A 19,517-nucleotide genomic window follows, 5' to 3' on the forward strand; every position below is an offset into this window, starting at 1 on the left:
TCTCTCCCACATGTCCCTACTCCATCAAAGGTTTAGTTGTCTGCTAGGGGTATTAGATTGTGCCTTACATATACTCTGCCTGATTCTGTTTTCTTTCTATCACCCCCTTAGACTCCTCTCCCTTTCACTTCCTGGTCTGCTCTCACTACTCTCCTCCTGTCAACTCCACCCTCCTTCACTCCTTCTATTCCCTGCATCTTTCTCCCCTGTCCCTTCGCTATCTCTCACTCTTTCTAATCCTCGCCTCCACTGTTTGATGTTACTAGCTCCACCTAGATATCACTACTCCCTCCTACAAATTACTTTTCTCTCCTCTGCATTATAATTCCTTCCTCCACACTACTACTCCCTTTTTCAAGCTGCTACTCCCTCCTCTGCACTACTACTCTCTTCTACTCACAGTTCCACACTGCTACTCCCTCCTCTGCACTACTATCACTACACCCATCTGCCGACTCAAACCACCTTCTTTCACTCACACAAACACTTAACATACACTCCCTACACTTACACTCTTAGCCACACTTGTTACCCGCTCACACAAACTTACAAGACAGTACCACCAGGGCAATTGGACCCTGCTTATCACAGTCACTGTTCTCTGTACCAATTTCCGTGGTCAAACACAATGCCTTTCTTGCCACATCACCTTCCCCCCAACTCCGGACAATCCAAACCGGCCTCCCATTCCTGATAATCAAGCTCTTCCCCCTCAATTGTTTCCTGTCGGTACTCCTCCTCTGATTTGAATACTTCCTCACTTTCTTCTATCTCCTCGGTTGCTATTAAGTCTGGAACTCTCGATCCAACCTCCTCCAAGAAACCCTCTTCCACAATTGTACCGCCACCAACCTCTTATTTTATCTCTTCTCCACTCAACTTCTCACCCCCTGTTCTGCTCGACTCTCCAGCCACCTCCTTGCTCTGAAGCTGGGGTTCTCTCAGGTGGAGTGATTACTACCTGGTGATCATGTCTGTTTCCTGCTATAAATGGTGGGTGATGCCCACGTGGCCCAAGGGTTTTAGAGTCACTACAGTAGGCACTCCTGCATTCCAAAAGAGAACTTCATCATATCTAACCCTTGTATGACTGGAAGATGTGTACATTGTCATGCCAGGATAACTCCTTGGAGTCTGACTGTGTACTGATGTCTCCCCCTAAGCCTTCCTGTGGTTTCTATCGAAGTGAGCTGTTCACTGACTATGGAGCAAGGAGAATCTCCCCGCTGCTCCCAAATGCCATAGCCTCCTCCTAGTTCAGCTTCCTATAGAGACCCTCATAATCTCTGGCCTTCCGACGTGCATTGAATATAGTCTAACTAGAATAGATGTGGGTCCTAAGTTTTCATCTGGTTCGCTGGCTGCTTCTCCTTCAGCTGGTGTGTTCCTCTGGGGACTTGGAGTCTCCGGCCCCTACGCTGCTGGTATTTCTTTCCTGTTGCTCCTGGATCTGTGTCATTTGTTTGAGTTAATTTGATCGTGGTGGAATTGATCGAAATATTTTTTTCTTTTTTGGTAGTTTTTACCGCAAATATATGCGGGGGAGACCCCCCACAGCCACCCCTCAAGCCCCCCATATATATTATTATCCTAAACCCAATCCCTCACGATCAAATTCATCATGGCCAAATTGGGTGATACTGTTCCTCCTAGGCATACGTTTTCCTTTGCTGCTAATCTTCTGGGATTCTCTTGTCATCACCTCTGCAACCAGGATCATCATCCTTCCTGGCACTTCAGAGCTGGCTTGTCTCGGAACTCTTTCAGGTCTTCTGGGTTCTCCCGAGTCGGCTCTTTATCAGGTTTCAACAGGTGCTAGGATAGCAAACTAACACTCCTACCATTCTCATTGAGCCTCGGTTTTCATGCCTGTCCACCCTCACCATCTCTCTATGGTCCTCATGGTGAACTTGCGTAACCATCTCTGGGGAGATGGCTGTATCTTGTTGCAGCTTGTTATAGCTCTGGCTTTTTGAAGGATTGGGAGCTGCCAGTCCCGGCATCACTTCAAGCCTTGCCCGGCCTCTGAATGAATTGTTGTGGGACTTCAGCTCCACCATCTCACTCTGGTTTCTCTTGGGAGGGTCGTCCAGATGTTTGGAGGGAGAATAGTCCTTGGTTCGTCGTTGTAGGTCTTTACCCCTTGGGGTTGCGCCTGAAAAAGCACAATTACTTCTCCCTTTTGGATCTTCAGTGTCCTAATAATATGGGTTACACAGCACCAGGATCAATGTCCCTGCATTACTTTCTGAGCCAATGTCGGTGAGTATGTCAAAACTTCACTGGTGATTGGTGGGATATTGTGACATTACCAGTTATAACATCCTGTAGGCATCTCTACTCTCAGGCCTGTATCTAAGAGGACCCTGCCTAATGTTGGCAGCTCTACAGTACCAGTTGAAAATATTTTGAGGGTTGCTACCCATTGATGGCATCAGATTGAGCTTCAGGCATTTAATGTCATGTGGGTGAATTGCAACCCGCGCAGCCCCTCTCTGTGTCAAGTTAGATTTTTTGGGTCAGTCACCATCACCTCTGTTTACATCTTCTTATGACCATCTGCTCTACACTTGGAGTCAGTGGGGGAGTAGGGTAGGGGTTACTTTGGTGAGAGATCAGCACCTTGTAGTAGGTATAGGGAGGGATGGGCATACCTGACTTTGACATCCCTGCTGCCTTTGTCTCGGACCCCCACCCTGTAGCTAATATTTATTCTTGGGTTCTCCACTTGTGTGTATGGATGTGTGGCCCTTCTAGATGGTTTTGGCCATTGATCCTATGATCACACCATCTGTCTGGTCACTGAGTGCTTGATCACTAGACACACACACATTTATAAAAAATAAAGTGATTTATTAGGAACATGGACATAGTGTGGGGAAAACAATAAAGGAGAATGAAATAAGGTGTTGGCTCTTATCAGACTTCTAAGATTCCAACAATGAACAAAGTTCATTCCAAGGATTTTCCCTGGGCTGTATTGCCATTGAGGTTTACAGAGAATGGATATGGGTGGAAAAATGTGCAGTATCATGATTTGGATGACTCATGACACTAAAAATGAATCTCGCCCGCCCCCTAAACTTTTATACTGCTTCCTAGCACTGCGGGTCACTTTCAATGGTATGGTAAGCAGTGTTCACAAATACAAATTAAATGCTCTCTGACATGCAAGCATGTCGGAGAGCGCTGAATTCTAACTGTGAGCGCCACTTGCCATGCTCGCTGTGTAGTGCAAATGTGAAGTGCAAAGGCGGCCCTTTGCCCTTTATATTTGCATCCCACAGTGCAAACGATGAAAATGTGGTGGAGGGTACCCGCTTAAGTTACAGAGTATATATAACTGGTCTCCGACGTAAAATTACAGGGAGCTAGAATATTAGCTGCAGTGTGTTCACGGAATCTAAATCACACACTGGAAACATTGAATCACTCAGCACAGGCAGCACCAGGGAGGATCAGAGATGGAACATTAAAAAGCTAGATGGCCGACTGGCCAATTATAGGCTTGGTCCAGCTCCTGAGTCAAAGGCAGCTTCAGGTGCACTCAGGGAGAATCACCAATATCAGCCCTCACAATCAATTATGACTCAACAGTGCAGATCCTCACTAAAAGCCCCATATACAGGTATAAGAGAACGAAGAGAAAGGGTATAAAAATTACCAGTTCAGTTGCTCAGTGTGGGTTGCAGTAGCAGGACCCTCGCATTCGGAAAAGTATGGTGACTGGAGAGTGGTGTAAGCAGCAGAGATTGGAGAGAAGAGTGGAGGGTTGATAGCAGTGGAGAGCAAAAGTAGGTGGTGAGAGCTAAGAGGGTCAAGGATGGTAACCTCAGACGGTGAGAGAACAGGAGCTGGAAGCCAAGGAAGAAGTGTTTGCAGCAGTGGAAGTGAGATAGTCAGAAAAGATTGTGAGCATTAAGGTAAAAATAGAGGTGATAACATCAGAAAGGTGGTGGTGGCAGGAGGAAGGGACAACATCAAGGCAAGGGAGGTGAAGTCAAGAGGAGGTGGTAGGAACCAGGGGCAGGAGATGGTACGACCTGAGGAGAAGGAAGAGGTACCAACATCAGACGGCATAAGTGACACAAAGGATATAAAATCAGTGGGAGGTAGTAGCATAGGTTCTGCTGCAGAGCTTCAAGGCATAACACTAATGGGAGAAGAGGACATTCAAGAGAATAGAAGAAGGTGGTTGGGAGTAACCGCAGCTGACATGGATGCCAAAGCAGATCAAGAGGTCACACTCCAAGAGGTAGGAGCAGAGACAGGAATATCAGGTGGTGAGAGGAGGACTTAGTTGAACAGAGAGAGAACTAATATTTAAAAACAGGCAGGTAAGCAGTCGGCAGGACCAGACAGTGGGAAGAAGAATGGGATGGGGTCAGATGGACAATTGAGTGGTCAGAGAGGTGGGGCAAGGGTAAATAGAAGCCCAGGTCAGGAAGCCCCATTAATACCACCCATACTGGTCATGCTGGCTGCGTACATACGTCCACTGGCCCGTCTGCTCACAAGAGATTAGAACAGAATGAGATGCAGAGCAAGGGACCCTGGAAAACCTAGATATAGTTCAGACAATGCTTCTGTGGTTCAGATGTAGATGTAGTTCAGACAAAGAAGAAGGGTTGGGGTTACCGTAAAGCCTGCAAAGCTAGAACGAGAGACATAACCCTTTGTGAACTGTATGAACAAGGGCATTTACCACAGAGGACTGGTAGGCCTAGGACAGTGCATCCCAGGAAAAAAAACATTGAACACGGGGAGGTTCCTTGAAAAGGAAAGGGCCTGGTCCCACTCAAGGAGACCCATCCTGACCTTTGTGTTGCTTGGGAAGATACCATTCTCATTTGAGTTGCCATTCTGATGACAAATCCCCCAATAAAGATTTTAGACTCTAACAGGTGGATCCCTGGACAATATGTTTGGGATTTATAAAGCGCAAACCTAGCTGGAAAGCAATGAAGCATGGTACACGTCGAGGGCAAATGTCTAGGAAGCCACCTATTCAAGAGATGAAGGGTACCCTATTCAAAAGGATCGTCCTTAAAATTTAAATAATGATGTCAAATCATTTCCAAGGCTTGTCAGGCAGCTCCGGATGGCCTCATTTCCTCAAATGCACCTGCACCGTAGAGCATATATGAGAAGTCATTTTTTGATAACATGCTATATATCAATGGACTTTGGATATTTACATATGGTCATGATGTACTTCCTTGCAGCAAAAAGAACAATGCTATCATAGTCTTTTAATAACCCCCATTGTCTAGATGAGAGCTCCCGTCCCCCCAAAAAATGAACCATGGAGAATGTTTCTACCTTACAGACAGATACTTTGACCAATTTATGGACCAAGCATTTCAAAAAGATCTGTGTTGCGGTCAGGACCAAAACATGTGGCTTCATGTTCCCCAATTACCACATTTCCTCTAACAGTCAGTGGAGGTTTTTCGACTTGGAGAGGATAACCTGGACAGAGTATAATATAGACAAACTATATTTCTGTTGTCTACTTATTTGCTGGAATACTGACTGTTTCGATGTACATTATAAAGCATCAGGAGTTGATAAAAAGATCACATTTTGTATAACTGTAATCTGAATGCATAGCCTGCTCGCAATCGGAAAGAGTCCTTTTGTATGTTCTCTCTTTTATTATAGTTTTGAACTGTTGAAGTAGGGAAGTAGTAGGGCCATATGTTTAAGTGTGATGAGTTGACTGCACTCCCCATGTTATCAGGGAGTGAGGGGTGCGAGCTACTAGGTACTATGTTTCTCTGGCCACTACCAATGTGCTTCCTAGAGGGTGGGTGGAGTGGACACTTGCAGCGTTGCACTCCCATCAAGGTGCAGTATTACAATGCCTAAGGTGAATAAAACCCCACCATCATTAGGGGCTATCAAACTCCCACTATCAGGGCATTCCAAAACCATACCATTTGAGTTGCCGGAAATAAAAACTCATAACCAGGGGGTGCAAGGAGATGGCAACAAGATTCACTACTGAAACATTAAGCGTACCCAAATACTCTGCGTTGACAGAGTTCCTCTCCAAAGTTACCAGAAATTCTGAGGGACGAAGCGGGGAGACTGCAACCAACGTGGTCACACTGGTACACCACGGGAGGCAGAGTGTCATTCACCCAAAGCTGTGACCCAGCGTGGTCCGGAAAGCAAGTGTGTGAAAGATTCCAAGAAGGCGCCTACATTGTGAAGCGACTATAACATCACGGAAACACCAGGTGAGAGAAATCAAATGATTAACCAATGCAGAGAGGTTAAATTTAATCAATTTAAAGATTCATTAGGAGAGAACACACTAATAGCCCACAAGAAGAAACAAAATCCTAACAGCCTTGACCAATCATGACGGTTGAACCAAGAGAAAAACCCTTAATCATTATAAAAGGGACTGGGTGAACCCAGTCAAGTGGCAGCCAGATCAGAGTGCCAAACAGATGGGGAGCAGGAGGATGTATTCTTTGCCACTTCCTTCTGGAGCAGGAAGAATGCTGCTTGATGCTTACAATTCAAGCTGAAAGTAAAGAAGCCAAGATGAAGCCTGATGAGAAGCCCCAGAAGCCAGTGGCCCGGGAGAGGTCTGAGGATAAGAGCGAAAACAAGTAGAACAAGAGGGTTCCAGTCTTTGAATAAACCCTGAAAAGGCCTCAGCACAAAAAGCTTAATTTATTTTGTATTATTAGAATGGGGCAGGATATTGAAGAAAATGATTTGTGAACATTTGATGGCTAAGAATTGGAATGAGAGAAGATGACATTCTTCCCAGGCTGGTTCATCTATACCAAACTGCATTTGTATTGGGACTACATTCAGATAATAATGGGTATTAGTCTGCATCCATGCATCCTGGCACAAGACAAGGATGTCCACTTTTTAAAATTTATTTTAGCATTAGAATTAGTTGAGAGGCTAAGGACTTGTTAAGTCTAGGTTTGGAACTTTCAGCTCGCAACATAATTTTGACATTGTGTTATAGACAAGGGAGGCCCTGGAAGCACAAGGACATGTAAGACTAGGTCGAATCTTTCTGATTTGGGTCAACCCAAAACCCCAGGAGGTGATGAACCTCTGAGGAATACCCTACTTTTCATTACTCCTTCACTGACGCTATTTATTTTAATAAGCCCTTTATCATTTTTAGATATTCCATGTGCATCTATAGGCATTTGTTCCAATCCCTTTCTTGAAACATACCTTGAAGCTACTTGTTTGCGCTGCATTCTCTCAATGTCAAGTGTGTCACTGTTTGATCTCCCTAGTGTCCTCCACAACCATGATGGCAGATGCAAGCAGTCTCTGACATCATTGAATAATGTGGGTAGGTGTCCATGCACAGATCTACATCTTGAGCATCCTGCATTCCATTCTGTTTTTCCTACTATCTCAGGATAATAAGCAGGTTTATTGGAGAGCCATTGGGGTACCGCCATCAAGTCTACCAAGATTTCCACCTGCATGCATTTGGCAGCACCTAAGTGTAAACCCTATGACAGTATGGCGTTGGATATTTGTTGGTATTTTAGTGGGCAACATTGCTATAATGTCATTCGGTGTATAGGGGTGTATGACTGGAGGATCTATGGTTTTACTGCTCGGGCGCTGTTAGTCAAAAACCAATGATGAGTATAACAAAATTAAGCAGACAAGTAATATAATCTCCAATCCATAAATGCCAGTCCGCTATTAGGCTCTGTTGCCTTTAGAACAGAAGTCTTGATTCTAGCTTTTTTATGGTGGCATATAAACCTATTAATTTGCGCCGCCTCAAGATCGCGAATTCCCTTGCTGGAGATTAGATAGGGAATATCTGGACGAATAGAGCCGTTTTTGTCATTGAATTTACCTTGACTGCATAGAAGAGATAGAAGAAGCACATTCTATCTGGTTTTATCAGTATTCATTTTGGAGAGAACTTGGTGTAATGAGATCATAGAATTTGTGAACAATATTTGGGACATTAACATCCATATAAGTGAAGAAATGAGATTGGAGCTTAAAAGGACAAAGCCACCCCGAGTCCTGGGGAAGATCAGATCTAATTGATGTTTGTTTTTTTTGAAATTACCTTTAGAACCTGCAATGCGTCCAAAGTGTCTAAGAAGGTCAGACACAAATTGGAGGGAAGTAATCATTTCACTGTGGCCTTACAGAATATCATCCAGATATAAAGAAACTCTGTAGTCTTCACCAGCCAATTGTATCTCCTTAATCTCAATATGTGACCTAATTTCAGCTACCAGTGGTTTAATTGATGTACATAAAAGAGTGGGCATCCTTGTCTTGTGCCTGGATGGAGACAAACAACCATTATTCTCTGAATGCTGTCCCCATACAAACCCAGTTTGGTATGGTTGAACAGCCTGGAAAGAATGGCATCCTATCTTATTGCAAGGCACTTCACGAAAGGTTTAGCAAAGGGATTGTTAATACATATCAGTCTACATAAGGTACATCAGGATAGGTTTGTACATTGTTTGTGAAAGATCACTATGGTCACCTCATGCATCGATTGAGGCAGTGTACCCAATCCTACTGCATTTCATATTTGACCAGCAATTTCAGTGCTAACAAATCAGCAAATGTCTAGTAAAAGTCACTGGGTATTCCATTGGGTATTGCAGCTTTTCCTTTAGTTAAGAATTTTTATTGGCCTTAAAACATCATCTGAGGCAATGGGGGCATTTTAGACATGTAGATTATGCTGTGTCACTTGAGGAATATTCACTCCTACAAAAATTTCCTCAAGACTTACTTCTGAGATTGTTGCAGGGTTGGCATATAAGTAAGTGTAAATTGAGGCAAAACATTCAATTAATTCCTTCAGGGTAAGTGACCAAATTTCGGGCCCGTTATTAGCTCCAAGGTCCCTTAACGGGACCCGCAGGGAACGGCTGGTCGGACCAGCCATTCCTGCTTGGACCCACTAAGGGACCTCGGAATAGGACAGTAAGGGTTTCCCGACACCGGACCCCTTACCCCTACAGAATCAGTCTATATTGGATCAATCACCATTGCCTGTTGTTGGAATTTCAGCATGAACGCCACCGTTCCCACTGATCTATCTCCTTCCGCATAAATAAAATGTGCACCTTTAGTTAAGTACTTTTTTGTCAGAGCTGTCGTAACATGGTTAAGTTGTGTCCGAAGTCAAGCACAACTTGATTGCAGTTTGGCAGGAGCCTTTCTGCTGCCCATGTATCCTGCGCTCCGGAGAGCTTGCTTTATTGAATACACCTGCTCCTTGTAAAAAACTATAAATTCTGATAGGATTGCACTCTGTGAATGCACTTGGTCCAAGTCGAGCACAAAGTTAATTGCAGTTTGGCAGGAGCCTTTCTGCTGCCTGTGTATCCCGTGCTCTGGAGAGATTGCTTTATTGAATACACCTGCTGCTTGAAAAGCAGTATAAATTCTGACAGCATAGCACTCAGTGCATGCGCTCTGTCCAAGTCGAGCATAAGTTGATTGCAGTTTGGCAGTTCGGCGGTACAAGTAAGAGGAGTTTACTCTACCCGCTTCACTTGCACATATTTAACAACAGAGGTGCCTCCCGCTAACAGTCTTTGGAGCTGGTAAGAGTTGTATCTGCTTGCAGGCTGTTTGCTCGTGATTTGACCTTAATGATATCATTACCGAGTGGGAGAGGTCCATGAGTCAGGCTATCTCTCCAGTGTGGTTCTATCTCCGCACTCAGTCTGTGAAAACACCTTACGGAGTTGAACTATCTGAATGGGGTGATGAGCTATGGCCACATGAAATGATAATTTACGAAGTGCTCTGCCCCCACCAGGTACAACCAATCCAGAGGGGGACACAATGGATACTCTGATGTGGGAGCAGTTAGTAGATACTGCAAATCAGGTGGAGGCTTTGTTCCCGGGAATTAGCCATTTAAATTAAGCTCTCACGCTTAAGCCAGTCCCTAAATAAAACAAGGAGAAATTACTGACTTTTGTCTGCCTAAAGAAATTAGGATTGATGAAAAACCATCTTCTCCTAAAGCGATTGTATCTAATGCCCTGTAGGTTGACCTCTTTTCTTCATCTTTGTCAGGAAATGTATGAGGATCCTTTGACATGTGACATTGATAATAGGGCCATCACAGAGGGTTGATCTTAAGCACAGATTGCTATAAATAAAATGGCTCCAAACATTGACTTGGAAGAAAGAGAAATCCTCATAACCCTGCCAGCTGCTAGACCTGCAAGGATTCTGGACACATTCTCCAATGTTAATACATTAGGGACCTCGTTGGTTGCAGCACTCCACTTAATATTGGAATCCATTGTCAGATCATATGACTATATCAAAGAATCAGTATCACATAATTCAGATCTCTTAAAAATAATTTGGGACATATTGGAATATCCTAAAACTGCTGCATACATGACAGAGAGTCCTATTTCCTCACTCACAAGGGTTTTGGACCCAGAGACGATGGAGAAAGACCTCTTGAACTTGGCTTGTTAATGAAACCTTGTTGGAGAATAATTCCCGACTAAGTGCCTCTCCTGAGCTTTTCGAACCTGAAAATGTTGAGCCACTGCATATCTCCAGACATTAAGAATCAAGGGACACCCTGAGAGTCACCTTAGATCAGCAACTGGACTCTTCATTTAAGGGCTCTAGTTATGCCCCAAAGCAAATTTGTAAAACAAAACGTCTTCCCAAGAAAAAATGCTCTAGGAACAAATCTTCAAGAAAATTCCTGAGATTGCTGGTTAGAATCTAGGAAAATACCTAAGAAAATGAATGTGCTCCACCTAATAATACTATAACAGAGGAGGGGGCTGCTAGACACTTGTCAAAAAATCTAGAAACAAATCAATGAAGAAAAAAGCAACAAAAAAATTACAGATTTTTTGCCCATTTCGGATACATCACGAAAGGAGACCCTAACCATGCATAACAATGAAAAGACTGAGACTCATATGAAGGGTCATGATCAACCGGCTATCCTCACCACCAATGTAGAAGAGCTCAGTAAGAGGAAAAACAATGGGCCACGAAAAATCTAATGAGAGGCTTGTTTTACAAGACCAACATCGCATAAGGGAGGACTTGGAGGACCAAATAGAGGATGTACTGTCAAACTATGATTTCTGTAAACCTGGATCTGAGAACATTCTCCAAATCAATGGGCCAGTACACTTAAATTGAGTTAAGCTCTTAGCCATTTCTTGAGAGATTCCGGCTCTTAGATCCCTTTATTCAGGAGATGTTGACTTCATATCAATCCCAGCTTTGGGCTTGAATAGATTGACTGTACATTTCTACTTAAGATTGGTGGGAAAATTAGTGTGGGGTCAGACCAACACTTTAAGAACAATGGGCTTTGATTTAATTCATTTTTGAAATCAGGCCCAAATGGAGAATTTTGTCATTGACCATATTTTGGTTTCCTCATCCTTAGTTTCTCATTGTTCTGCACTAACTATTCTTGAGGTGTTTTTGAGTGACCATTGACCTATATCTATTGGGTTGAATTTTGCACTTAACAAACTAAAACCTCGATCCTGGTTTGCCCTTTTAGAAATCTGTAACAAAGGGCTAAATGAAATGGAACACCTCTCTACTTAATAGATTTACAGAACAAATAAGGGAGGTTGCAGAAAACTCTGGTAGGTTGATATCCTTTTCTTATAGGAATGTCAATACTACTGTGGCTGAATGCTTGTCCAGAGTGAGAACAAGGGGTCCAGTATTCAGCCGGAATAAACATGTACATCATTAAGATGCTAGAGTAGCAAAAGCTAAAAGAAATCTAAAATTCTAAATCTAAAAACAGTGACAGACTAACAGTAAATGACAATTTATCTGAAAAACTGAAAATTAAACAGCGATGTAGAAACGATGTAAAAACTATGAAATTCCAATTGCGTGTAAAATATGGCCAATTGGCAGTCAAGCATCTATTAATACAAGATGTAACACAATTCTGGAAACTTACTACTAAAAATGTGGAGAAGGAGGCTGTGGAAGAACTATTCATAATAAGTGAGGACACTTGGATTTCATATTATGCTACCACTTTTAAAGATCTAAGGATGGGCGTGAGGCCCAATTTACCAATTAATATATCACAAGTTATCTCATGGACGGAATTAGACCCAGCAGACATTGGGGGTCATTACGAGTTTGGAGACAGCCATGGCGCTATTAGCGCCATGGCTGCCTCCAAACCCGGGTCCGGCCTGGTTGAATGGGGACTTACCGGGACATTCCAACCTGTGCGGACCCGGTAAGTCTCTATTCAACCAACCATTCCCCATTCCCATTTGAGCCCCTATAGGGCTCAATGGGAATGGGGAAGGCGTTAATAACGGGCCCGCAAATTGCGGGCCCGTTATTAGCTCCAAGGTCCCTTAACGGGACCCGCAGGGAACGGCTGGTCGGACCAGCCATTCCTGCTTGGACCCACTAAGGGACCTCGGAATAGGACAGTAAGGGTTTCCCGACACCGGACCCCTTACCGGTGCCCGTTAACCCTTACCGCCCACCTCATAATGAGGCCCATTGAATTTCTTATAAAGAAAACCAAGGCGCCAAGGGCCCCAGCCCTGATAATTTAGCCCCTATGGCCTTCTAGGCTTCCATCTTAGCTGATCTGTTTATAGAAATCCTGGCCAGAGGAGTGTTGCCCGCCCTCGTGGAGTGTAGCATACGTACTTCCTATAAACAAAAAAAGGGTGATGTGACGAATCCGTCCAACTATAGACCGATCCCCCAGAAGCTCACTGTCTCCAGAACCCTGGTTCTCTCTAGACTGGACTACTACAACAGCCTCTTTCTCAATCTGCCCTCATTTACTTTCCGCCATCTGCAACTAATCCAGAACAGAACTGCAAGACTTGTCCTTGGCCTAAAGCCCACGGATCATATCTCTCCAGCCCTGAAATCTCTCCACTCGCTCCCGGTGGCTGCAAAGATCAAGTTCAAGACGCTGAGCATCAGCCACAAGGCTTTCTGGGGCCGGGGCCTGCACTACATCCAACTCTCTCTTCCTAAACACCTTCCTTCTCAAGCCCTTTGCTCAGCCACCTCTAACTCTTTGAGGGTCAGACGCTACTCCAGGCAGAGAGTGGGTGGTAGATCTCTCTCCTCTGCAGGTGCGTCCCTCTGGAATGGCCTCCATGCCCCTCTCAAACACCTAAGGTTAGAGAAGCAGCTCAAGACCTTCCTTTTCACTCCTGCTTTCTCTCTCTCTCTCTCTCTCTCTCTCTCTCTCTCTCTCTCTCTCACCTGCTGACCTACCTGTCTGCTGCACTGACTGGTTGCCTGGCTGCCCTCAGAATCTCAATGGGCACCAGACTCCTCCACCAACCATTAGCCTCTGCACTGCCTCTGGGCCTACTGTGCACTTCGAGGCTGTATTTGTAACCCTACAGTCCCCTGCCTCCTTGCACTTATCCAGAGCTGCCCTGGCTGCACTTCTTAGAGCAATGCTGCACTGATCACACTTCTCCCTTCGCTCCCCCTGGCACTTCTCCTCTCCCACTTTCCTCTGCACTTGCACGATCTGAATGAGACAAGGCCTAGTAAGAACATTTGTTTTGCCCTCCCTCTGTCTTCTCTACCTTGTCTTGTCGCGCCTACAAACACTTGTGTACAGGCGCATTATAAATGACTCACCATATCATATTGCACTTTTAGATGCCACACGTAAAACCTTTATGGCTGTCGTTCTAAAGGAGCTAGAGTTGTGGGTTACTAAACTCAGGATTCTGACTCCTAGTCAGATCGGCTTTAGGCAGAAAATGGACACTAGATTTAACACAACCATCCTTTCCCACATTCGGGCTTTGGTGGTGGCAAGGTCCTGTGGGACAGTCTACATGGCCTTGCTAGATCTTTCTCATGCCTCAGACACAATTAGTAGACATATCCTTTGACATAGGTTGATAAAGAACAGGGTGATCCCCTCATCTGGTGAAATTGCTTTCTTTGCTGCACCATAATACATCTGTGCAAATTAGGTTGTTGAAAGAAGGCTACTTGTCCTGCCCTATTTCCACCACGTTAGGTTTGAGACAGCGATGCTTGCTTGCCCCCCTTCTCTTGAATATCTATCTATCGGATATTGGCATTTAATTGAAACGCCCGAAACCCCCCAAATGGTGAAGAAGAAATTGTTTAGCAGGGATTGTTGTTTGAGTATTGATGGACTGGAAACCTATTCACTGGACAAAGAGTAGGGTTGCTTTCCAAGGAAAAGAAGGTACCTTGTGATACATATATATCTTTATTTCCATGCTATAAAGCACGATTGTTGTACATGAGATTTAGGCTTAACTTGCTCCCGACCTTAGAAACTATGGGGCCTAGATTACAGGTGACGTTAGAGAACAGAATGTGTAGACTAAGCAAGATCTCCAATATTGAGGAAACTATAAAACACCTAATTCTGCAATGTGAAGCAACTACCCATTTAAAATATTGGCATTTTCAATTTCTACTCGGCTGTAGGACCTTGTAGGGGGAGCATGGCTTCTGGGTTGATTTGAAGAGGGCTGATAACATAGCAAAAATGATTCACCTTTAATGGAAGATTTTAGATGTGTTTAAAAATGTGAATGTTGCAGTATAAATGGGCAAATTTGAGTATATTTGACATTGATTGAGAGGGACACATATGTATAGTCTTGTTTGTTTAATCAATTCCTAATTTTATCTGTAAAGTGTTTTTTTCTTCATTTACTTTTTCTTTTTGATTATTATTAATTAGATAATTGTGATTTTGATATGTATCCATTTAATTAACTTGTATGTAGTGAAAAGGTTTACTTTTAAAACCATAACATTAATTTAAAAAAAGAAAGAGTTATGTCCTATGTTTGCGTAGTGCACCAAGTAACTTGGGAATGCACAAGTCCTTGCTTGCCTTCTCAAGGCTCTTTATACTGTAGGTCAGACTTATTCTTCTCTGCAAAACTATTTCAGTTTAGAAGACTAGAGTGACATAAAATGACCTTGTATAAATGTATTAAAAGCATCCCAGCATATTTGGATACCCTCAGTTAGGTTAATTTCCCAGAAAATATCTATCGCCTTTAAGAGGTAATCACATATGTTTGGGTAGTCCAGAACAGTACTATTAAATTGCCATATGGGAGAACGTCTGGGCTCTGGATTGAGTGCAATGCTCAGAGTGACTGGACTATGGTCAGAGGGGGTAATTGTCAGAATGTTACAATTGGGGATCATATGAAGTGCATCAGAAGGGGCAAACCATATATCTAGACTACATAACTAACATATGGATTTGAAAGTAATGCATAGTCAGCTACATTGGGATGTGGGGTTTTGGAGACTTCCAATAAAGGACACCTTGCCATCAGGTCTTTCATGGCTTTCAACGCCTTATTAGGTCTATCGTGGGAGGGGGGAAAATGTCGTTTATCATCTCTCTGGGACATACATAGAATGAAATCACAATGAATCAATGTCAAATTTGAGAACATATTGTGCTTTTATTGAAGAAATAGGGAACCTGTTTCTCTGCCAAAAGCAATACAGTTTATTTTTTTAATATGGATAATGACATCCTTGCCCTGGCCATCTATGACACTGTTAAACTGTCCTGGGTCAGTTATTTCAGGTTAGGTCTGCTGTATTTTCACCCGGCTGCAATCGACTCCAAAGTCTGAGACTTGCCACCCTCGCAGCTAAACAAACAGCTGTGAACATATAGAGGGTTGCAAACTGGATGTATGGCCCAAAGTATACCCGGGGGCCCCATCCCTAGTAGACGGGGAGGGGCACAGACAGGGACCCTAAAAAAGGCTTCTATTTTGTCATTGGATTTTTTTCTGCTCCTTGCCCGTGAAGTTACTTATTTAGTCTCCTCTGATCAACTGCCCCTGTCAACTGCGCTACACACACAACACTCACCAATCATTGGTCTCAAATCAACATTGCAACTAACCAATACAAACTTTTTTTTAACCAAATTATTTGTTACAAGGGGATTAAAGAGAGTTAATTTTCAGAGAGCAGTGAGTGAGCTATAAACCTTGAAAACTGACACATTCTTTCTGTTTGTCAGCTTGCAAAATAGGACTGCCCGACACTTTATTTACAGGACATTATTTAGTCTGATATTGTCATCTACGTAACTCGAATGTACCGCCTGAACTTCTAAAAAGTGTGCTGAATGTTTAACACTATGGACATGTTGGCAGAGTAAATTCAGCAAGGCCTACATTGAAGAGAACCCATTAGGGAGCTCTATTTTCTATTTTCTCTTTCAGGATCATAAATCTGGAACTGGAGGTGATGAAAGCCAAGGTCAGTCTGGACAACCTGAGCTATGAGACCATCTCGCCCAATAATGTCAGAAGTGCCTCCCTGGTAAGTGGGCTCAGCCGATCATGTGTGGGTCAAAGGCTCAGGTATGAGGATCACGGTTCAGTTTAAGAATTCTCAGGGAATCCTGTCATAGCCAGGGCTTCTCAACAAGAGGGATAACAGGTCATGTTGGGGCCTGGCGGATTGCCTCAGAGGGCCATTTGAGGATTATCTATCCTGGTACAAGAGGAGAATGATGTCAGTTTCAACTGGAATCACTGTCTCCTGGAGAAAAAAACAAGTTTTGCTTTCTGTGTCACAAGATCTTCAATTAACAAGACATGACAGCTTAAATGACTGATCTATTCCAAGATGTACTCAAGGCTTGAGAAATTGGGGCAAATTAGATGATTTGAAAGCACTTTTTCTTACTAAAAAGTGATCATCTCCAGAGACATTCCTCAAAGGGAGTTAATTCATTCAGTCAACATTCCATGGCAATCTTCTGCACAGCTTCCACCCAGGAGGGTGTTCCAGCCACAGTGCAATTTGCAAGTTTTCTTACTCTATCCATCCCATCCCTCACTCACACCTTTCCCTGCTCTCTCTCTCCCTTCCTAACGCCACCTGTTCAAGTTCTCTAGCCCAGATACTAAGCTATTGATAATACCCCCAAACTGAAGAGACAAAATATTTGGTCAATAACCCCATGGCTGAGGGCATTATCAACCAGTATAGGCCCAGTAACCAAGTTAAAGGTCTAGACGGATCGAAGAACTTAACTCAGTCCCCAGCCCTAGGTAATAAAGGCTCCTGCCAAGGTGCGCATGAGTATTATGTTCCTGGGATCCCAAAGGCCCTAATCACAACATGTGGCGGGCACATTGGGAAAGCTGGGAGGATGCGCACAGCTTCCTAAAGCGATGGGAGAATTGTGGAGGAATTGCAAATAGACTGATACCGTGGGACGTGGGGCTGAGGGTGTGCCCCAGACCACCAGGAATGGAGGGAAGTGCGGTGGAGGCGAGGTCCATGAGATGGCACCTTTAGTTGCCTCAACGAGAGCAGGCAGGATTCCGGAGGATCGGGCACCTGAAGAGTGGAGAGCAGGTTCTCAACCAGGCAAGATGGCAGTTGAGGTGTGAATCCATGAAGCCACTAAAAAGGAGGCATGAGAAGTGTGGCCACATACAGGGTGGAAACTGTGAATTTTACCACAAGTTGAGTCCTGCTATTCTACCTGACAGGATTGCGAATGGGTAGCAGGAGGGTACTATTGATATGCAGTTTTCCTACAGTCCTTTTAGAATTCTGACAAATACGAAACATAGCCCTCTTTGTGACTCTGAACATTGCCCACCAGAGCCACAATAAATAGAGGCACTTCCACAGAAAATTCCACATCAGTCTCACTGGATGAGGACCCGACAGTGTAGTAAGACAGTCTGGTGTGGAGAACTGTGTGTAATATGCACGTAATATGCACGTGGCAAGTTCAAATTCCAACAAAGCTGGCGAAAACCTGAATCTTTCTTATGCCAATAGAATGATCAGCATTGAGTTCAGTAATAGTGAGGCCCAGATTTCAGTTTGGGTGCTGCGATCGTGGCTAGCGTTGACAGTGCCTACTAAGCTACACACACCTCACCTCAGAGTAACCATAAATGGGGTTCTCCGCCTGACCTAGCTGTACACTGTTGGAGAGTTAATGGAGAAGCAATAACCATTAGACAGAGCGGCAAGATGATTACAATATTATTCTAAAGTGTTGACACAAAGCTTGCCTTTTCTTTCTTTCCATCTTTCTTTCTCTTTATCGTTCCTTTCATGCTCATCTTCATTGTCATAAGTGTACTCTCCCTTTCTTTCCCTGTTTCACTCAATCTCTCCCTCGCACACTCACCCTCTATGTCTCTCACTCTTATTTAACTTTGTGTAGTGCTCCCAATTTCTGACCTGCCTTCTGGCGCCATTTTCAGGGAAAGGATGAACTGTCGCGTGACCTGAGAACAGTGCGTGATAACCTCCATTACTACAGGAACCGGGCAAAGGTCTTAGAGGCGGAACGGGATGAAGCAACCAGGCAGCTCAACTTGATCAAAGAGGTGTGATTTTTATTATCAGAGTCGGACCTTTGCATACATGTCCTAGAATATCAGTATAAATACCACCATCAACCTGACCGTCACAACAGCACAGTCACCTACCCACCATCACCTGCACCACAAACTAGAGCCACATTACAACCCCAGCCACTATTTCTAATACTCCTTCATCACCAATCTTGCAACTGGCTCCACCATTTTCAGATTTGCAATCAACCACACTACCACTAGGAACAGCAAAATCACTGTTAATAGCCCACGGCTATCTTCATTACCACACTATCACCTCCATGGTCAACCTCATAATCAACTATAGCACTCTGCCATCACCAACAGCTCTATCACCAACACACCCTCTGACAATGTTATCTCTATGCCAATCACCCACCTCAACATCTTCAATACCACTGTCACCCAAGCCACTACCACCACCACCACTATTTACACCCAAACTCCTTCATAATAAAATACCAGCAAGAGGCAAAATGTATGCCAATGACCGCTATGACATTTCATCACAACCCCATTCACTGGAATATGTAAAAGTAAAATCAATGTTATTACCTCCAATTTTATCACCAAATCCTCAATCAACACAATGGGCCTCATTACGAGGTTGGCGGAATGGGTTTACCAGCACCGGTTATGGCACAGGTGCCAGTAAACCCATTCCACCCTATTACGAGGTTCCCTTGCGGGACCCGCTCAGAACTTATGGTCAGACCAGACGTCCTTTGCGGGTCCCACAAGGGGGCCAGGGAGCTAATAACGGGCCCGTTATTAACGGGCCCGTTATTAGCTCCATCCCCATTCCCATTGAGCCCTATGGGGGCTCAAATGAGAATGGGGATTGGTTTTTTGAATGAGGAATTACCGGGTCCTCCAAGGTTAGAATGACCCGGTAATTCCTCATTCACAGAATTCGGACCCAGACACGATTTTGGATGGCTAGCTCCAAACTCGTAATGCGGCCCAATAACTTTCCTCCGCAGTCCCTCCACAGCAAACATCACTTGTATCACCATAACAGCACTATCTCTAAATCCTCAATCCCAGTCATAAACAAAGCTGTTATCCCTCATGTGTACTAGCCCCATCACA

At 44.0% G+C, this 19,517-nt stretch overlaps 1 protein-coding gene across 3 annotated transcripts in view; it reads left to right on the top strand.

Annotated features, from left to right (window-relative positions):
* The window catches only part of LOC138504113 (myosin heavy chain, cardiac muscle isoform-like), a 610,907-nt gene that overhangs the window by 262,940 nt on the left and 328,450 nt on the right, over positions 1-19,517 (top strand). For all 3 annotated transcript variants that reach the window (XM_069624333.1, XM_069624332.1, XM_069624334.1), the window contains exons 6-7: positions 16,275-16,374; positions 18,291-18,416. In XM_069624333.1, coding sequence (XP_069480434.1) covers positions 16,275-16,374; positions 18,291-18,416 — 226 coding nt within the window. The remainder of the gene's footprint in view (positions 1-16,274; positions 16,375-18,290; positions 18,417-19,517) is intronic.

This window comes from Ambystoma mexicanum, chromosome 11 (genome assembly GCF_040938575.1).
Source record: "Ambystoma mexicanum isolate Mex_15411 chromosome 11, UKY_AmexF1_1, whole genome shotgun sequence".
NCBI classification, from domain to species: Eukaryota; Metazoa; Chordata; class Amphibia; order Caudata; family Ambystomatidae; genus Ambystoma; species Ambystoma mexicanum.